At 40.4% G+C, this 18846-nt stretch overlaps 1 protein-coding gene across 7 annotated transcripts in view; it reads left to right on the top strand.

Moving 5' to 3' along the window:
* LOC135250850 (kalirin-like) overlaps positions 1-18846 on the top strand; it is a 153512-nt gene that overhangs the window by 129718 nt on the left and 4948 nt on the right. For 6 of the 7 annotated variants that reach the window (XM_064327609.1, XM_064327611.1, XM_064327612.1 and 3 more), the window contains 8 exons: positions 8954-9246; positions 11389-11532; positions 14894-14994; positions 15806-15872; positions 16472-16575; positions 17048-17117; positions 17746-17832; positions 18282-18374. In XM_064327609.1, the coding sequence (XP_064183679.1) occupies positions 8954-9246; positions 11389-11532; positions 14894-14994; positions 15806-15872; positions 16472-16575; positions 17048-17117; positions 17746-17832; positions 18282-18374 (959 nt within the window). The remainder of the gene's footprint in view (positions 1-8953; positions 9247-11388; positions 11533-14893; positions 14995-15805; positions 15873-16471; positions 16576-17047; positions 17118-17745; positions 17833-18281; positions 18375-18846) is intronic. The other variant, XM_064327610.1, reaches the window with a different exon arrangement.

Here is an 18846-nt window from a genome sequence, read left to right as displayed (position 1 = left end):
AAACTACAGGCTCCTTAGCCTCTTGGTAATTTTTTTTTTTGGTGAGGTGGCTGGGGGTTGTTTTATCAGAAGGAGGGAAGACCTAGAAAACAGCTGTTTTTCCTAAATTGGCAAAACATTGCTGCAAGATGTGCTCAGAATATGCTCCACACATCCAGTTTCATTAAAAAGAGACCGCTCTTCAGATTTTCCTGGTATATCACAACATCTCAAGTTATTTGTTCCTGTGACAGCTGTGGAAAATGAAGTACACGGTGCAATCTTCTGTCCATGTGTGAGGCGGGTGACGAGCATAGTACTAGCAGGACTAGTAGGGAGAGGGATGAGTAGTTTTTAGGGAGACACTTGTATTCAGCTTATTTGTTGTGTTATCTGAACCTCATGCGGGCTCTAACAGTGGACACAGCAGCCAACTCGTTCAATAATAACAGTCTAGGATAATCCATTTGAAAGCTTTGGACATTTTGTGTGGGTCAACTTGCCACAGTTTGTGATTGTGAGTTGCAGGAAGGTATTGTAATGCCAATAGTTAATTCATGCATTTGTATTAAGCAAATCATAAGACTACCGATAATTGCAGAACAGAATTATACGAACACCAACATAAGAATATAAAAATGATTCAGAAGATACAGATGGTGCTGTAGACATTAATGAAAATGTAATTAATTGAATAGTTTGTCTCTTTTTTGATTTGATTTTCACTGTTTACTTAGCAAATCAGCTTAGAATTCAAAAAGATATAAAACCTGTCATTAACTGAAATGGATGAAGATGCAACATAGTGCTGACAGGTTATCTCAGTGTTCCAATTATATACTGCTATCCAATAGGGAGATGTTGAAGAGAGAGTGAGGCGAAAGGTCAGTTGGGTTTGTTTATCCTGCAGGGAAACCTTGCATGTTTCATCACTAGGACGAGTGGTCTTACTGCACCATGCATCCTAAGGGGAAGCAAATGTCTGTAGGGAAGCCACTGGCTGCTGGTCACTGGGCTAATTCACAAGGGTTGGTGTCAGTCCTGTTCTGTCCTGGAGCTTGTGTGTCATGGACTTGAGGGGTTCTAAAGTAGTGATGTCAGGATCGCGATATTCAAACAGACCGAGGCTGTGTTCACTCTTTCTGTTGATGCAAAGCCCGTGGAGCTAGTTCGGGCAGACAACTGGAGTAGCACTGTCCGCTCTCATGATCGCTTACACCTTAATAGGAGGGGTATTGCAATCACCAACCTTACCTGTTTGCGCCATTTTCTCATGCTGCCATGCTGCTGCTGCCCTGCTATCCCTGCTGCAGCTAGCCTTGCTTACTCCTGTATTTATGCCTTTCAGACCTTACTTCCAAGCATCCACCTGTGGCTTTTGATTTTCATATGATCTCCGTAGGAGGGTTTGTAGTTGTCACTTCCTGTTATCATTTTGGCTCGCTTATATACAGGGCATGATAAGAGGCAGAGCTTTGACACCAAAGTTGCATTTATATTGAACATCAGTAAATTTAGCTTAATTCAAATCGTGAGTTGTCTGACTGAACTTCATTAAGGATCTAAATCTGAATGTTCTAACATTGCGGGTTCTAACAACCATGGTTGTTAAGCCCTATTTGGGTATTAGTTGTGAAAACTGTTCTAATACTTAAATTGTGTTAATGGAAAGCTGCATGAGCTGTTGCATAATATACTGCACCATAATGCTCAGCAAGCAACCCAACACAAATAAATAAGTGAATTATTATTGGTCAACACAGTTCATATTAGGTAATGTAAGTAAACTGTTTTTTAATGCGGATAGTTAATAGCTCCTTCATTGTGACCATGTACTGTACTGAAATAAAAAATGTATCTAAGTAAGCTATCATATGAACAAAAGACATTATACATATAACTACGTGTGAAAGAGCAATATCACTTTTAAGTCTATCCATGTCCTGCCCACTTTACAATGCTGCATGATTGGAACAGAGATGAACCAACATTTGATAACACCCAGGATGCCACAGACAGTTTTTTTTAACCATGACTGTACAATGGTCAGGGCTTGAACTTTTTTGCATAAGGCAAACAAGCTTGTTTCAAGTTGCATACCCTTGGGTACAGCACATTTTAAAACCACAGGAAATGCAAATTGGTTGCTAGAACCAGAGACGAACTGGAATACATGAAAATAGTTTGCCACAAATTACATAAACAATACTGCCTGTTGTTACCAGCTACCGTACGTATACTGGAGCTGCCCAGAATGTAGTAGTATTGTTCATACTCAGCACAGAGCAGATCAGGTCAAATGGAGCAGGGCTGCTATGGCCCCTCCCCCATGCCTTCCTGCTTGGGAGCCATGCACACTGCTTCTCTGGGGAATTCAAGGGCAGAGAAGTCCTTTTTGGGCCAAGGAAACCCCATTTCACATTTTTGCCAAAGGAACTCCCCAGGTGGCGAGCAGGGCCAGGCATTTTAAGTATCCAAGCACCCCTGCTAACATTGGTGTGATGAGAGGAACATCAGTCGTTCTGGGAACTCTTCAAGAAAACAGTCGCGGTTAACGGTCATGTCAATCCAAGCAGGATCTTGATGAACACTGGCAAACCTATCCTCTTTTTGTCATATTTCCTTTGTATAGCAGCATCACATACAGTATATGTAAATTTATGCCCTTCATTCTCAGTATTGTGAAAAAAACCATTGCAAAAGTTATCTACAAAACATTCACTATTCAACCAAATTTAGCTGGGCTTTCACCTGAACATCTAGTTTGTTTATGTCAAAATATCTGTCAATCTGTCATCTGTCACCTAGATTTCCACCCCTCTAAACGTCTGGATTAGGACTTTTGCTCACTTGATGTTTTGTGTGCACAGAGTTATGAAAACTTGAAATGAAAGAATGGCGAGGATAGCTTCACAGTCCAAGGTAGGGATGCAGTGACCTCATCCAATTTGTGGGCAACTGCTCCCTCGCTTGTGTAAGAGGCATGATAATGAGATCTAACTACGCAAAAATGTGTTCTCCAAAATGACAGACAGGGTGACACTTAATTCACCCCTCAATTCTGGAAACCCAAACACCCATTACTCAACTTAAACAAATACATTAATGTGTACAAAATATCCAAACCAGCAGGAGACATCAAAAACAAACCATCACTCCTTAATATTTGCCTCCATGGCAGATTACTCAGTCAGCCTTTTACTGTTTTACAAATTCCTCTTCAACAGGTATGCTCCTCGTGACAGGAAGTGCCTGCGCTGTGTAAGAGTTCTGCAACATGTAACCCAAAACAAAGCCATTGGAGCTTTGTTTATTGGCAGATGCTTTGCATAAAGGACACTGCAGTAGTAGTTAACAGTACTGTATTATTGTAAATTGTTCATGATTAGATTTTATATTTCCTCCTTGTGAGCGCTCACTTGTGATCAGGAGGTTTACTGCCATCAAGCCTAATTTACGTCAGCGATCTGAGCACACAGCAAGGATTGTTTCTAAGTGAATTTAGTTTGTGTATTAACTAACCATTATGAACATATTCTGTACATACCATAAGCTCTCTAAAAGGACAGCATGTGACTAAAATACAGGGCTTAGTCAAAAGGTGAGAATAGGTAAATAAAAAATATTTATTTTGTGGGGTTCGAGAGGGTACCACCCTCAATAGAATTAGCATCTGGATATGGCTGGGAAAAAAGATATACACAATATTCCAATCTGGAGAGGTTTGGTGCCATTTGGAGAGGTTTTTGGGAGATTTGGGCCCACCTTTGCGAAAACGCATGTCAGATTTTACTGCTTCGCTCAATCCACTCCAAATTTTTTTTTCCTGGTGTTGTATGCATCCTGGGGTAAGAAATCTGGTTTTGTCCAGTATCATAAGTACATATAAACACTACTGAATAAAGAAAGATTTTTGGATTTCTTTGTTGTTTTCAGAATAAATATGTCCTGTATGTTTATGGAGTCAGACTCCCATAGGATCAGGGGATTTGGTCATTTTGGTACAAATGTCCCCTTTATTTCAAGCTTTGAACCATGTCTGTACTGTATATAATGGAGACAATGGGGTTTATTTAAGACGGGGGATTCTTACAAAAATCACTGGATTTTCAGTGGGGTGTAAGGGGTTAATTGGGTATCTATCAAGAATATCTGCAAAGGGTTGAGTTAATGACATGTCTACTGTAAATGGTGGAAAGTAAACTTGGACACTAGTTTTCCAAAAAACAATTTGGATAGTGATGATGTCCCAAATCCAGTTATTACATACTCTCCTAATAGCAAGTGAAAGAATAAATAGCAGCATATATTTTTGTGTGTACTCTGGTATGATGTAAGAAGTTCCCATGACACCTTGTGGTTTTTGCAGTTTATATTGTGATGATTAGAGCTTATTGTTATTGTTTGCTTTTGCCTTTTCCTTTGGGCTTATGAATTGTATTGCACATGTTGGAATCTTGCATTATCAGCGATAGTGGGCTTCCATACAGTAATTCTGAAACTGAAAGCCCCTAACCAGCACTCAGCTTATTCAGAACAGATTCTGGTTTAAATGGAAATTTCTCTCAGATGCTTATTTTGTCTTCCACAATGACCCACTTCCTCAGAGCCCTACCTTACCAGAATAACACAGCTTTGCTGAGAAGTAGATTTTCTTATTGCATCAACATCTCCCTAAACCCAAATATTCAATGTGAACATCTGTTCCTGGTTTTTTCTTTATTTCAGTAAAAAAAAGGCCGATATTTGACCTGTATATTTTGTTGTGGCCTGAGATTGCGTGAAAGGGTCTGGGGCTCCAGAGAAAAAAATAAGCATAAGCATAGTTTTCAGTGTAGTGCGTTCAGTGTGAAGACCTGGGTCTCAGGACAGCAATCGGGGTCTGAAGCAGTAGCTCTCAGTGCAGTGCTCAGTCATAACCAGCTTTTGTTGGCTGTGTGGCATGCCATGAAGCAATGCATAAATGGTCAATCCCCTGCCCGGTCAGGCAGGGTTTAATTCGCAAAGTATTTCCCATTATTGTCACGCCAGCTGCACAGATGTGTAGTCCTCTGACATAATGGATTCTCAGCTCAGCTAATAGACTGCAGTGTCAAGAAGCAGTGGCTGACTGCATGCTTAGAACACTACTCTGCACTCCACCAAATGAACATGATTATGATGCAGTGATGGGACTGATTGGGCATTCCAATTTGGGGGCTCAAATACAAATAGTTAAGAAGGACGATGTGATTAGTTTAGCAAGGCTATGTTCTCTAATCACTCTCTCACTCTCTGCCTTCACACGGTCCAAACAGGAATGATGTTATATCTGTACCATATGTCTGCAATGGAAGGCTGTAGTGGTTACAGCCTGCTGTGAACAGTGATTTCTTTTGTCCACATATGACACGTCTGAGTGCTGGCTGTCAGTATTTCTAATACACACTCTCATTTCTATGCTATAGGCCTCTTCAGCAGTCTCCTGGGTGTTCCAAAAACAAGTAGATATGGTTGGCTTCATATTAAAACTAGAGCTAGAAAATGAAATACAATCCTTTATGGCAAAATCTCTCCCTTGAAGAAGGTAACACTTATTGCCTAAAGCGGTTTGAATAAAGTTAGGCTACCCTCTAAAATGGCCAGCTTGTGTCCTGCGAGGGAACACACATTTTGCTTAAAGATGAGTGAGCAGTGAAACAAAGGGCTTTGTAACTCCAGCTGAAGGGCTGCATTCATCTTATCCAAGAGACGCTTCATCACTTGATCACACATGGAGTGATTACAGGTCAGCCTTGCCCAGCACACACAGGGAGGGAGTCACACAAGGCTCTTCTCCATTGATGACACTGTAGACTTCCTCTACAATAATGTATGCGTCATTGAACACGGGCCAACCGCACAGTCCCAAGGGTGAATATTCAAAAATGTTTTGTCAGGTTTCTTGTTACTCATTTGCTACATACTTTATCTGGCATCTGCGTACAAGTTTCCTTGTTTTGAGATTTGCTATGAAAAAGCCGTGAAAGTAAGTGCAAGGCTAGGAGTAGTCACTGCACATTTTAGAGTGGAAAATACTTTATAAATGTCCAGCAACATTGTAGCTTGTCTGATGCAAATGTATGTTGTAGACTGAATTTCACAAATGTGTTTTGAGCAGCACCCAGGTGCCCCTTAAGCTTCTCTGTCCTCAGTGTGCTCACTGAGTGTTTGTTTCACCCATGGGAAAATATTCTCACAATGACACGGACATTCAGATTGCACTGCCTTCATGTTCCTCATCACTTTGTTCAAGGACATTTCCCTGTAATGATTAATCTACCACCAAACCAAGCAGTTGACAACAAGATGTACATTCACACTACAATGCTGTATGGGAGAGAGCCAGCTGCAGTCTCTTATTCATTATTCATTTATTATGTTTGTTTATTCAAGTTGATCCTCCCTGATTATGGTTTTGGCGGATGTAGCATATAGACAAATGGACAATATTTCTATTCTGACCTACTTATTACTGCATTCATGTTTTTTGTTGTTTATAGTGGTGTTATTTTACTTAGCTAAGGAGATTTCAGAATCACAGAACCAGAGATGATTTCATGGACATGCATTAGGTACTGTAGATGGTACAGAACATAAGCCTGTTGTGCTGCGGAGAGCAGTGACTGATCTGATATCAGCCAACTGCAGTTCAGACACAGGCTCCAGTGTGTTCACATTGTGTTGAGATTGGGGAGCAGTGACTGATTCTAGTCCAGACAAAGTTTCAACTGAAATTTCTCTAGTGATCTCATTCTTAATTTTAATTTCACATTCAGAACCTGCTCGTTTTGCCAACAGTGTTTATTCACCCATGCAGTCATACTGCTGGATATTTCGGAATATAAGACAGGTTATTTTTTATACTGAATGCTGGTAGGCTGAGTCCAAGTTCTAAACAGTGTCGCTCCACGCTCACATGGTTTGACCTGTGTTTTGTAGTTGTTCCAATGACCTTCGGTATGTTCTTATTGTATGTTGGTTTGGATAAAAGCTAAATAAATGTAATGTAATGGTTTATTGCTAAATAAATATTGTGTCATCAATTGTTTCTATATTTTGTAACTGTTTTATAAAAGCAATACAGCACTCGAGGCCTTACTGGATTGTGAATATGGTCATTCTTACAGTGGTTTGTTGGCACTGTTGTGCTGTTGTTGATACAGCACAGCTTCTCGTGCCACATTGCTTGAATACAGTTTAGGCTGAATTCCCAAGACAGTGCAGCAGGTCGCCAAGACAGTGCTGCAGGTTCCCACTAGGGATATAAAACCTGCAATTTTTAAATAACCTAAACTAATTTTGTAACAGTGATTATCAATTTTGATCTAATAGGTCATAATCTATATAAATCTAAAAAAAACATCTTCAGCCCTTACTATAATAGCATTGTTGCACCATCTTAAGAGATGGGATGAGAGTAAGATTTAATCTTAACATTTTAAGTTCCTAAAATGTCCTTATGTTTGAGAAACAGGATGAAGTTATTATACTGTAGGATGGGAATTCAGCAGCAAGGCAGGGTTTGGCAGTTAGGGAGTGTGCATTATGGCTTTTCCTACAATAGAGCTGGCTTTGGCTGCCTTCCTGCTGCTGATTTCCGGTATGTTCACATGGCTGCAAACAGGAGAGATTCAGCTTTGACCTGCCTGGTTCACAGAAGACGTGCTGCTTTAACACAACCATATCTAATCCTCTCTTCTAAATGTGTTGTCCAAGTGTTTATATCATACTCAGACTATATAGGGAATATGAAAATGATTTTTACCCACAATGCCCCCTTTTAGCTGTAAAAACTGACTTTGTTCCTTATGAAACAATGGACAAGTTGATAAACCCTGTGATCCACATTTATTTGTATTGCAGCCCAATATTGATGCAATACTCAATGCTGTGTACTTGTCAGACTTCTTTGATGGCTTTTAAACATTCATTCCACATGTTTCTGTGATTAATATGTAAACATTTAGCTGTGAATTCACCACGCCACTGTCTGGAAACTTACTATAAATCACTTAAATGCACTGCCTGCAATAATAGACACCCAGTGGGAATTCTACTGTACTAAGTACTGGTGTTGATAATGTTAGTTATGTTCAGGCAATAATATAATGAACTAAGTTGCCTGTTCTTACTACCCCATAGTTGGTAACCAGCTCTGATAATTGTATTTATCTGCAAGGATAAGGTTGCGTGATGTGGACAGTATTAGTCACGTGTCATATTTTTCAATGTCATGTCTACTTGGTGTCCCACCTGATGTTGCAGGACTTGGCAAGAGCAGGACTGAGAGCACTGTGCATCACTGACTGCTTAGGGGGTTTCAAGTGCATGAATCTGTGATATATTAGTTTGGTTCAGTGAGGTCCTGTGCTTTCTGAAATGGATGCAGTCCCCACGACTCTGCTGGAGTAACTCATTGCCCTTCAGGACAGTGTGCTCTGACTCAGAGAGTCATATCTAAATGTTGAAGTTAGAGTGGTCAGTGTTTCTTTTGTGAGCCGTAAATCTATGCCACATTGTATGTGTGTGTGTGTGTGTGTGTGTGTGTGTGTGTGTGCACGTGTGTTTTTATGTGGAATTAATTATAATACCATCTGAAGATTTGTCAGCTTATTTGTCAACTCATAGCCTGTTTGGACAGTCTCTGTTTTTCAGATTCTATGACTATAGATGACTATAAACCACCAAACAAGCACTGAAAGCCATATTTGGGTCTTCAAGTTCCACAGTAGATATCAATATAGATGATGGAATATAATTAGATGGATCATCAGCTGGTATTAGCTTAATACTACAGGTATTCACTTCATTTAGCTAAATGGTGACCAAATACCCTGAGGGCTTTTATATTCACCAGTCTGTCTCCCCATCTTTCTCTCTCTCTCTCTCTCTCTCTATCTGTCTGTTGTCTCTTTTTTATTTGACCATGTCATTCTTGTGTGTGTTTTTGCAGAAAATTATTCGGTGAGTGGCCCAGAGGTGAAGAGCGAGTCTGTGACCAACCTGCAGTCCCAGGCCTCGGTGAGCTCCGTGCAGACCAGCTCCCCGGGCCCCAAGCGCTCCGGCAACACGCTGAAGAAGTGGCTGACCAGCCCGGTGCGCCGGCTCAGCCACGGCAAGGCCGACAGCAGCGTGAAGAAGATCCCCACCAAGCATAAAAAAAGGGATGGCCGCAAGAGTGTCGACCTGGGACCGCCCCGATTCAGCGACAGCGACATTCCACCGCAGGACGAGAGTGCAGATGAGGTGCTGGTGACCACCTCTGCCTTTAATTGATGATGGTTTCTGGGCGATTTCTGTCTTTAGTAGAGGACTGGTTTCTGAGAGATTTCTACGTTTAGTAGTAGACTGGTTCCTGAGAGGTCTCATCCATCTTTAATAGATGGCTATGGCTGGTATCTAGAAGGCTATTCTTTCTGCATTCATTTTGTTTATTTTGTTGCAGTGAACTATGAAGCAACACTCTAGTTTAGGCCACATTCCGTACCTGATTAAATGTACCACAGGCAGCTCAAAGTCAGTGCATGTCCAGTCGCACTAAAGTCAGCTCAAATTCAGTACCTGTCTAAATGTACCAAATTTAGCTCAAATTCAGCACCTGTGCAAACATTCCACAGTCGACTCAAATTCAGTGCATGTCCTGTTGCACTAAAGTCAGCTCAGATTCAGTATCTGTCTAAAGGTACCAAATTCAGCTCAAATTCAGCACCTGTCTAAATGTACCACATTCAGCTCATATTCAGTACCTGTCCAGTTGCACCAAAGTCAGCTCAGATTCAGCAGATTCAGTACCTGTCCAATCGCACCAAAGTCAGCTTAGATTCAGTACCTGTCTAAATGTACAAAGTCCACTGAGATTCAGTACCAGCCCAAATGATCAAAGTCAGCTTAAATTCAGTGCCTGTCCAAACATATGATATGTCCCGGAACACTATCAAATACCAAGAACACCGAAATACACATTAGTACAGAAAGTTAAGAAACAAAGGAATTTGAGGATGCATTCCATCCTACTGTATTAAAGTAACTTTTTATTCTCTTTCCCTTTTTTTTGCTTTCATTGTTATGACTACCAAAAGCAGCTAACACCTGTTTTTTTTTTATTTTTTTTTAATTTTTTTGGTTAGTCCAGATAGTTTTTATAGAATATTTAATATATTTCTGGGAAGTTTCTGACAACCCATCAGCTTTACAATGGCAGGTATAGGGCATTCCTGGTCCAGTAAATAACATCAGATCTTTTGTGTTTTCTTGCTGAAAAGCAGCTGTTAAAACATTTGCAGGAGCGCATTTGCACCATACAGAATATCTGGGTCCCTAGTCCCATTTCCTCATGGGACAGCTGATGCGGTTTTTGTGACTGCGTCATACCGATATCACCACGTGCTTTTTGAAATGGCATGAGTAATTCGCATGCAGAATCTTCTGTTTTGCATACTGTGCCTTGAGGCCTTTTTGCAATGATTTGCGCAATGGCCGACTTGCCATCCTACAAAGGAATACAGTTATTACAATTTGATTCCTGTCAGTGCGGACAGTGAGCTGGGACTTTGTCATAAGCTAATTTTATCATGATTTTGCTATTTTTCTAATGAGACTTCAGTGTCTCATTATTAAAATTGCTTCAGTAAGTAAATAAACCTTCCTTCTGCCTGGTTCATTGCTTCAGTGTCAAACCAGGCCAAGCCGAGTAGGTCAATTTACTGGGTTACCATCTTTTGTGTAGGACCCATAAGTGCCTGCCTTTTCCTGGATGTGACATGGTAAATGTCAAAAACTCTGACCTCAGAATTTCACTCATTATTCAACATGTTGGATTTATAGTATTAAGTGCAATCTTGTTCAGTGCCTTTTCAAGAAAGCAGCTACTTTCTGACTTATTTATGAAATCCATTTCATGTGCACTAGGGTATTCATACATGGAATCCATGAAACTTCTAATGCGTATGTTTCACAAGCAGTTCCACCTTCTTCACAGCACATTATTTTAAGTAAACGGTTTTAGATTCTTCAAGAGTCTATTGCTCCTTGCCTTTTCACAGTTCTTTGGACTCCATCTATCCGCTAAATTTTCCTCTCTCTAGCTGGCTCATGCTTGACTGACTAGGCTTCTTGTTTTCTGCCTAAAGCTATTTGTCTCTGATTTCAATCTGTACATTTAGAAATGCTATGAATGGCTTAACTACAAAAGCCCCCCAATGATTTGAAAATGTTCAGATGGAGTCGATGTGCGTTGTTCACGCTTCCTGCTGCAGGCAACCGCTTGGTGCACAGTGTGAACTGACAAAAGAGTCACTGTTGTGCAGGACACCCCTGTGAACTTCTCTGCAAGGCCCTGTCGGGACTCCACAAAGGCCCGCATTAACTCCCTGCGCCTTTTTTTTCCAGCAGAGGAGCAGGAAAGAGGGCACTCTGTCCAAGTCGTCCTCTGGTATGCAGAGCGGAGGAGAGGAGGAGCCAGAGGACGAGTCGCACCCGCCCCTCCCGCCCCCGATGGAGATCATCAAAGACCCCTCGTCCCAGGAGGAGAAGGTACGGCGCGAGATGTGGGAAAACTCACTCGTTTAGGGACACTACTCCCAGCCCCTCAAGGCTGTTATTGAAGATGAATCCAGATCAAAGGGTTCACAGCAGTCCTGCTTCATCGGCAGACTCATCCAGCACAAATACGGCAGAGCCTCCAACTGCCGTACTCCCAGTTCTGCACCCATGAATCCGAAACTGTGGGTTCATTCTGAATCTCTACCATCCTCTATATATTTTTTTTCTAGGGTCTAGAAATCCCTATCCTAGTTCCAGTGAGCAGAGCCTGACTAACGCATACATTTTTCTCCTTCCAAATATTGGTGCCTTTTAGTTCACATGCCCATGAATCAAATAGTCCACTTTAACAAGGCCATACATCATAGTCAAAGAGAGAGTAAATGGTTGGTTGTGCCACAGGTGTGCAGAAAGTGTGGCATTTGTGGGGAAATCATGTGCACATGCGCACACACACACACACACATGCACACACACACACACACACATGCATACACCTACACACATGTACACGTACACATGCACATACACACAGAACCACAAACTCACACACACACATAGTTATATCAGGCATGAAAAAAAACCCAGTGTCCCACAGTGATGGCTCAAAATATCACCAACAGCAACAACAATCTAGACAAGAAAACCCCAGCAACAACAATCTAGACAAGAAAAAACAGAAAGAAGAAAAAATGGAAAAATAGGGAAAAAGAGCATGGACTGGGTATGAGTTTCCCTGCATTATTATAAAGGTACAGCAGATAAAAGAGCAGTTAGGCTAGCAGGAGAAAATCTAGAATTATTACAAAGCTTGTTATTGAAGTGGTCAATAAAAGGATGAGAGGTCTGATAGAACTTGCCTGTTTTCACCTCTGAGTGAAAATGAGATTTTTTCTAATTTAAGGTGCTGAATCACATTATAAATCATGGCTGCTTAAGTAGGTGGCTGTGACGGTTTCCATTTAAGCAAAATCAGTCTGCATTCCAGGAGAGTAACAAATGATATTGCATTGTGCTGTGACTTGATGAGAATCATGGCAGATCCCTTAACACCCAAGACTGCTATCCGAGGGTCAGTTAAATGCTCTATAATGCCTGAAAAATATATGACCAATATGGTGATGATGCAGCACCCTAAATGGTTACAATCCATGCCTAATGCAGACAGAAGATGACTGTACTTGCTTTAGTGCCACTGTCCATTGGTCCTTTGTAATTTCTACACTTGTCTTCTTGCCAGGCTATTTTTAGGTGCTCTAAAGAAACAGTGTTTGCAGGCTTAGATTGTCATAGATGTGGGATATCCCACTTTTAATTTAGGGGTTAGTTAGGAACAGAGATTCCATTGGTAAAGGGTCTGGAACTTCAGGAAAGAATTAGGTATTGTGCCTTACACAATTACGTACTTGCAGACATCAGAAAAAGTGTGAATGGGGCAAACCAAAAGTATTTTTACAGTTGTTGGTAGGATGAAAAGACATTATTAGTGTGTAGGTCTGAGAAGGACTGTATAACTTTCCTATGCCAAAGATGAAAAACCGTATAAGTGAGGGAGGGTGCAGTTAAGTGATTTGCTGTAATAGGGGCCAGGACAGAGCTGCTATGCCACCCAAAATGCTTTTGATCTCGACCCAGATTCCTAGAGAGTGAGTTACAATTGGTTTGTTATAGGACTGCTTGTTTGCTATAGACAGCGAGGAGCAAATACATTCCGAAAAATAAGGAACAACATCCCCTAGATCCTGACCTGGCAAACTGGAGGAACGGCTTACATAGAAAATTGAATCATGCTCCTGTTCATACATGACGCTGGAACATTTATAGATTATGAGAAGGGGACTACTGTAGTAACAGTAGTAAGTAAGTAAGTAAGTAAGTAGTACTGTAACAGTAACTGGCAGACATATCCAGCTGTCATTTTCATTTGAAGGATCTCTCAAGTCCACTTTAAATCCATGGTGGCATTATTTTGTCCTTCAACAGATGCAGTCCCTCAGACCTGCTGTTGGTTTTCATTTAAAAAACAAAATGGTGACAAGCTGAAGTCCAAACCATGTTTCTAGATAGCAGCTAGTTGTCCTCCAAAGCTTTCCAGTTGCACCTAAAAACTTATTGTGCACTTCTTTTCCTTCCTTCTTTCTGTCCATTCATCTGGCTAACAGCCTTCCTCGTCCCCTCATCACCTCGTCCCCTCATCACACTGTGCCTTGCTGTCTTCCCCATTGCTTACTAGGCTGCAGGGCTCGTCAACATCCTCAGCGTCGCCTAGCTTGTCAGTGCAATAGATAAATTGGTCAAAACAATGACCAAGATGGTATAAATTGGTGAGTGGAGTGCCACATTGTAGCCCGAACAGAATGTACGAGACTATCTGTCAGGAAAGATAAAGCGGATATCCTCCAAACAAACCAGGGCTAGATGTATGTCCAGCAGTGGCTTTTGTTTGGCAGACATTTCACAATGTGTTTTGTTACAATTGACAAATGGACAATTTTTGCAGTTCTGGGCCTCCCTGGTTCGAGAACAACAGTACCAAACAAACAGGAGGAAAAACAATGCCCTGGCTTGGCTTTTCCAACATGTTTAGCCCCAAGGTCTAACTGTATTGCAATGCACTTGTTAAAAGTGGTTACATTAACTAGAGATCAATATTTTCCAATTTTTTAATTTTACAGGAAGTACATTGAAAGCTGGTCTCACACCCTTTCTCATTTACATTATATCTCTTATTAGATATTATTTTCCATTTCCGCTTTTGACATAAGCATTATATTATTCCAAAGATACATTTGAAGTACTGGTATATTATGCAGGGAAACCGAGCACTATATATCACGTATTCACTATATATCACATATTCATTAAACTGATACTGCTAATTTATCTTTCAAAACCGCTAATCTAAGCAAGTTAGTAGCTTGTTTTAGATGGAACAATGGCTGCATTGTAAAGTTTCTGCAGTTGTGCTGAAGTCTGTTCTGGTTCTGGCCGAAAAGCAACAGACACATGATGAAGTACTAGCCTCTTGTTGCAACAAAATCAGCTCTCCGTCTGAAGGAGAACACACGTCCCTTAAGTGGCACTGATGTGATAATGATCTGAGGGTTGTCTATAGCTGCCTGGTCTGTGTATATTTTGTGATTTTAGTCATTTATTTGCTGTGTGTATGCCAATAACCTGCATTCTTTCAGCTCTGAGCACAAGTACGCTTTTTAATAAAAAGCATCCTGTATTCGGTGGCTATGATCGATGTTAAGAGAGAATCGATAAAGTGAATCATTCTGCAGCCCTCCGAAGTTAGGGGGCTCATATCTTTGTTTGACTTTCTGCCTTATTCGCTCTCCTTTGACAGACGCTGGAGCCCAGATCTTATGGAAATTTCAGCCCAGTAAACCCAGCAGACCCCAGGGACCCTGAGCAGGAGCAGAAGGCCAAGGCACTGCGTGGCCGCATGTAAGATCCAAGTTATATTTATTATTATACAGTGTGGCCGCATGTTGGGTCCCAGTTATGTCTATTATTACACAGTGTGGCTGCATGTAACATCCCAGTTATATTTATTATATTTCAGGCAGGGTGCTTGTAAGATCAGGGTTATATTTTTTGTGTACATTGGCTGATCGTGCAGTCTGTTATATTTAATATTATGCAGGTAGACTCAGTGTTAGATCCAAGTTGTGCTTCTTTTTATAAAGCTTGGCTGATTGTAAGATCCAGGATATTACACAGATTGCCCACATGTAAGAGGTCAATTATTATACTGATTTTTATGTTTTATTCATCTGAATAATTTTATTACATTATTTGGTATCGCAGTCTTCTTTCTTAATAGGATGCTCTGACTAATAGCTATTTAACCTTAATTCATTTTAATAACCAATACTAAAGCCTGCAGTAAACAAGATTCCATTAAAACATTGTTTCCCACATTAGCCTCCCAAACAATACAACTCCAATTCAGCGGCTTGCTGTCTTAGTCTTTCTTTAATTTTGTATGAGCCCTTCTTTATTTAAAACGCTGTTGACTTTCCCACATTTTTAATCTTTAACAACAACGCAGACATGCATCTGTGCATTTTTATGTGCATTTTAACTGTTTATCAATGGGACATGAGCCTTGTTTTCATTAATTGCTCACATTTTTGCATCAGCGAAACATCCTCATCAGGCTTAATTGTGCATGCGACTTGCAAGCTTCATATGTCTGAGATTCTGCTGCCCGAGGAGGAAATAGTACTGATATTCTGGCAATTCTCATTTTCAGGTTTGTGCTCAATGAGCTGATTCAGACAGAGAAGGACTACGTAAAGGACTTGGGTGTTGTGGTGGAGGTGAGTCATTCAAGTCTGAACAAATGAACTGAAGGGGAGGGATAAAATACTTACAGACATTTGTAGTGAAATGTGAGTTCATTTATATGTGAGGTAGTGTAATTGTAACAACTCATATTCAGATACTGTCCTACATGCATCTAAACATAAATAAGAATACATCAATAGTGTACGTGTGGGTGAGAGAGAAATCGTGTTGGTGCGTGGCTGAGAGAGAAATAGTGTAGGTGTGTGGCTTCTGATTCTGTAAAAGCACTGTTTGTCTGTTTTTCTGGCTCACGGCCCGGCAATGGTGTCTATATGTGGTCACATTTGCATTCCACCCCCCCCCCCCCTGCAGAAATGTGTCTGTCATAGGCAAATTCCCAGAGGTTCTTCCTGACCACAAGGGCTGTGCATTATTGGGTGCATGTGTGTGCATTTGTCTTTTTATGTGGAATGTCTTTATACTGTGGGAGTTTGCCTGCATATTTCTTCTCATCTAAGTGATAACCTTCTCCATGTTCCAATCATTCATACACGTTTTCTCTGCACCTATGGCTTATACACTACGGGTAGATGTATTGTCAAGTTATTATTTCTGTAATGTTCTTCCTCAGGGGTTTATGAAGAGAATAGAAGTGAAAGGTGTCCCTGAAGATATGAAGGGAAAAGATAAGATTGTTTTCGGGAACATCCATCAAATCTCCGACTGGCACAGAGAGTAGGCTTTCAGTCTCTTCTCAGCTGTCTTATGGTATAGCATAAGTAATGAATGGGGTTTTCCCGCATGACCCAGCATAACTGCCTCAATCAAAGCACCCTCACAACTGTAGAATGACATAAAACGTGTAAATGTTATCATGGATCATTGCAATTCAGTCCAGTCAGTGTGCAGCTGAAGTAATTTTCATGGGGCCAGTCCTGCTATGGATCTGTGTTTCAGTATAGTGATTCAGCCCATGGTCCCGCCCCACTGGCAGCGCCACAGGGCAGCACTGTATTGGACATTGTCTATGTTCTCTCAGAATTATGGAGTAAAATGTCATTGACCATTCTATGACATAAAAAATTGAGGCAAAAATTAGGTTAAAAACCAAATTATTATAATTGAAACTAGATAGTAAGTATAATTTCATTGTTACGGGGAGAAACCAATTGATCCTCTATATGGGGCTTCATTTTTTTTTTTTTAGGTTTTTCCTGGGAGAACTGGAGAAATGTCTGGAAGACCACGATCGGCTTGCAGAGCTATTCATAAAACATGTAAGTCTGCCACTGGATATGTGGGATGTGGGATGCAAATAATGTGAGTGTGGTACGTAAGACATTTGAGTTTAGAGCTCCTCAGAGGCCTTGTCAGTAAAGACACTCTTGGGCAAGCTGGTCCTTGTCGTAGTAGGCTCAAGTCTGGGCTTGATTAGCCAGCCCACTACCAGGTGTAGAAAGTGAGCGATAACTTATACCTCTTCTGATTAGTGCTACCTCTCCCATATTACTGTACTGTTGTGTGTAAGATATTCACTGGCAGAAATTACAGTTAAAATTGCATTGCAGTGCAATGGAAAGCTACACATATTTCAGCTGTATTGGTCTTGTGTAAATACAGGCAGCAAAGTGGAGCAAAGGGGGCAGAGCAAAGGGGAAAAATAAGATAAGAAAATATGACAGCACTGAGGTGATTCAGGCTATCATGTCCCTGTCTGCACTTTGACTTTACATGTTATATCTGACTGCCCTGTGATTTTCATATGCTATATCTGACTTTCTGTGACTTTACAAATTATAACTATACTCTGACTTGCAAGTCATATCCAACTGCGCAGTGGCTTTACAGGTTATAATATACTAAGCAGGAGGAGAGTGGCTGACAGGTGTATTTGTTTTATCCCAGGAGAGAAGATTGCACATGTACGTGGTTTACTGCCAGAACAAACCCAGGTCGGAGTACATTGTCGCTGAATATGATGCATACTTTGAGGTATGTTTAAAAGAAAAAATGTATATTGCACACTTGGTGGCCTTTGGTAAACATTTTGGGTGTGAATTGTTTATATGTGTGTGTGTGTGCATGTGTCCATCTGTGCAGGGTACCATCTTAAACATTATATATTTATGCAAATGTATATGCAGAGTTACTATTTATTTGCTTAAATGTGTAATTTGACCATTATTACATTATATTACCATTATAATACCATTTATTATGTGTATTCACAACTTAAAATATACTGTTACATATTTAAAAATGTAACTGTTATTCTGGACATTTTTTATGCATGCTCTGTCTGTCCAGACATATACTTCAGGTGTTATCTTTTCACAAAACAATTTTATTTGTCTTTTAATACTTCTGTGTTACATCAGGTGGAAGCTTACATCAACTTGTCGTACTCCTGCAAAAATGTCTCTTCTGCATCTGTTTCACAGGAGGTCCAGCAGGAAATAAATTCCAGACTGACTATTAGTGACTATCTCATAAAGCCCATACAGAGGATAACTAAGTATCAGCTGCTTCTCAAGGTAAACCTCATATTCTTGAAATGCCCATTTCAAACTGACTAATAGTAAAATGGTGTGATTGTTTGGAAGCTTTTAGCCAGGATATTCCAGGTTCAAATCGCAAGTGGGAATCTAATGCAATTTCTGTACTCTGTTCAACTCTGTGTTCTGTGTTGTTGAACGAGGCAGTCAACTCAGATTATTTAAAAAAGAATTCAGCTATAGAAGTGTTCATTATGTAAACTGTTGCCAACTGCTGATGTCAACTGCTGACCAAATTAATTAGACATGTGCTTTAGATACACGGTATTAAAGTTGTGCTTTTGGTTCAAAATTTCTTAAAAATGATTACATTTGGTCATTACATTTTGTCTAATATATAACATAAGGACATTGCAGCGGACATATCATCCATTGTAATTTAGGCCAGTAAGCTGTAAGCTTCTGTGTATTCAGAAAAACATTTAAAAACATAGCTATGTGCAATGCTTAA

The sequence above is a fragment of the Anguilla rostrata genome, chromosome 3 (genome assembly GCF_018555375.3).
Source record: "Anguilla rostrata isolate EN2019 chromosome 3, ASM1855537v3, whole genome shotgun sequence".
Lineage (NCBI taxonomy): Eukaryota > Metazoa > Chordata > Actinopteri > Anguilliformes > Anguillidae > Anguilla > Anguilla rostrata.
This window is presented reverse-complemented; position numbering and strand designations above follow the sequence as displayed.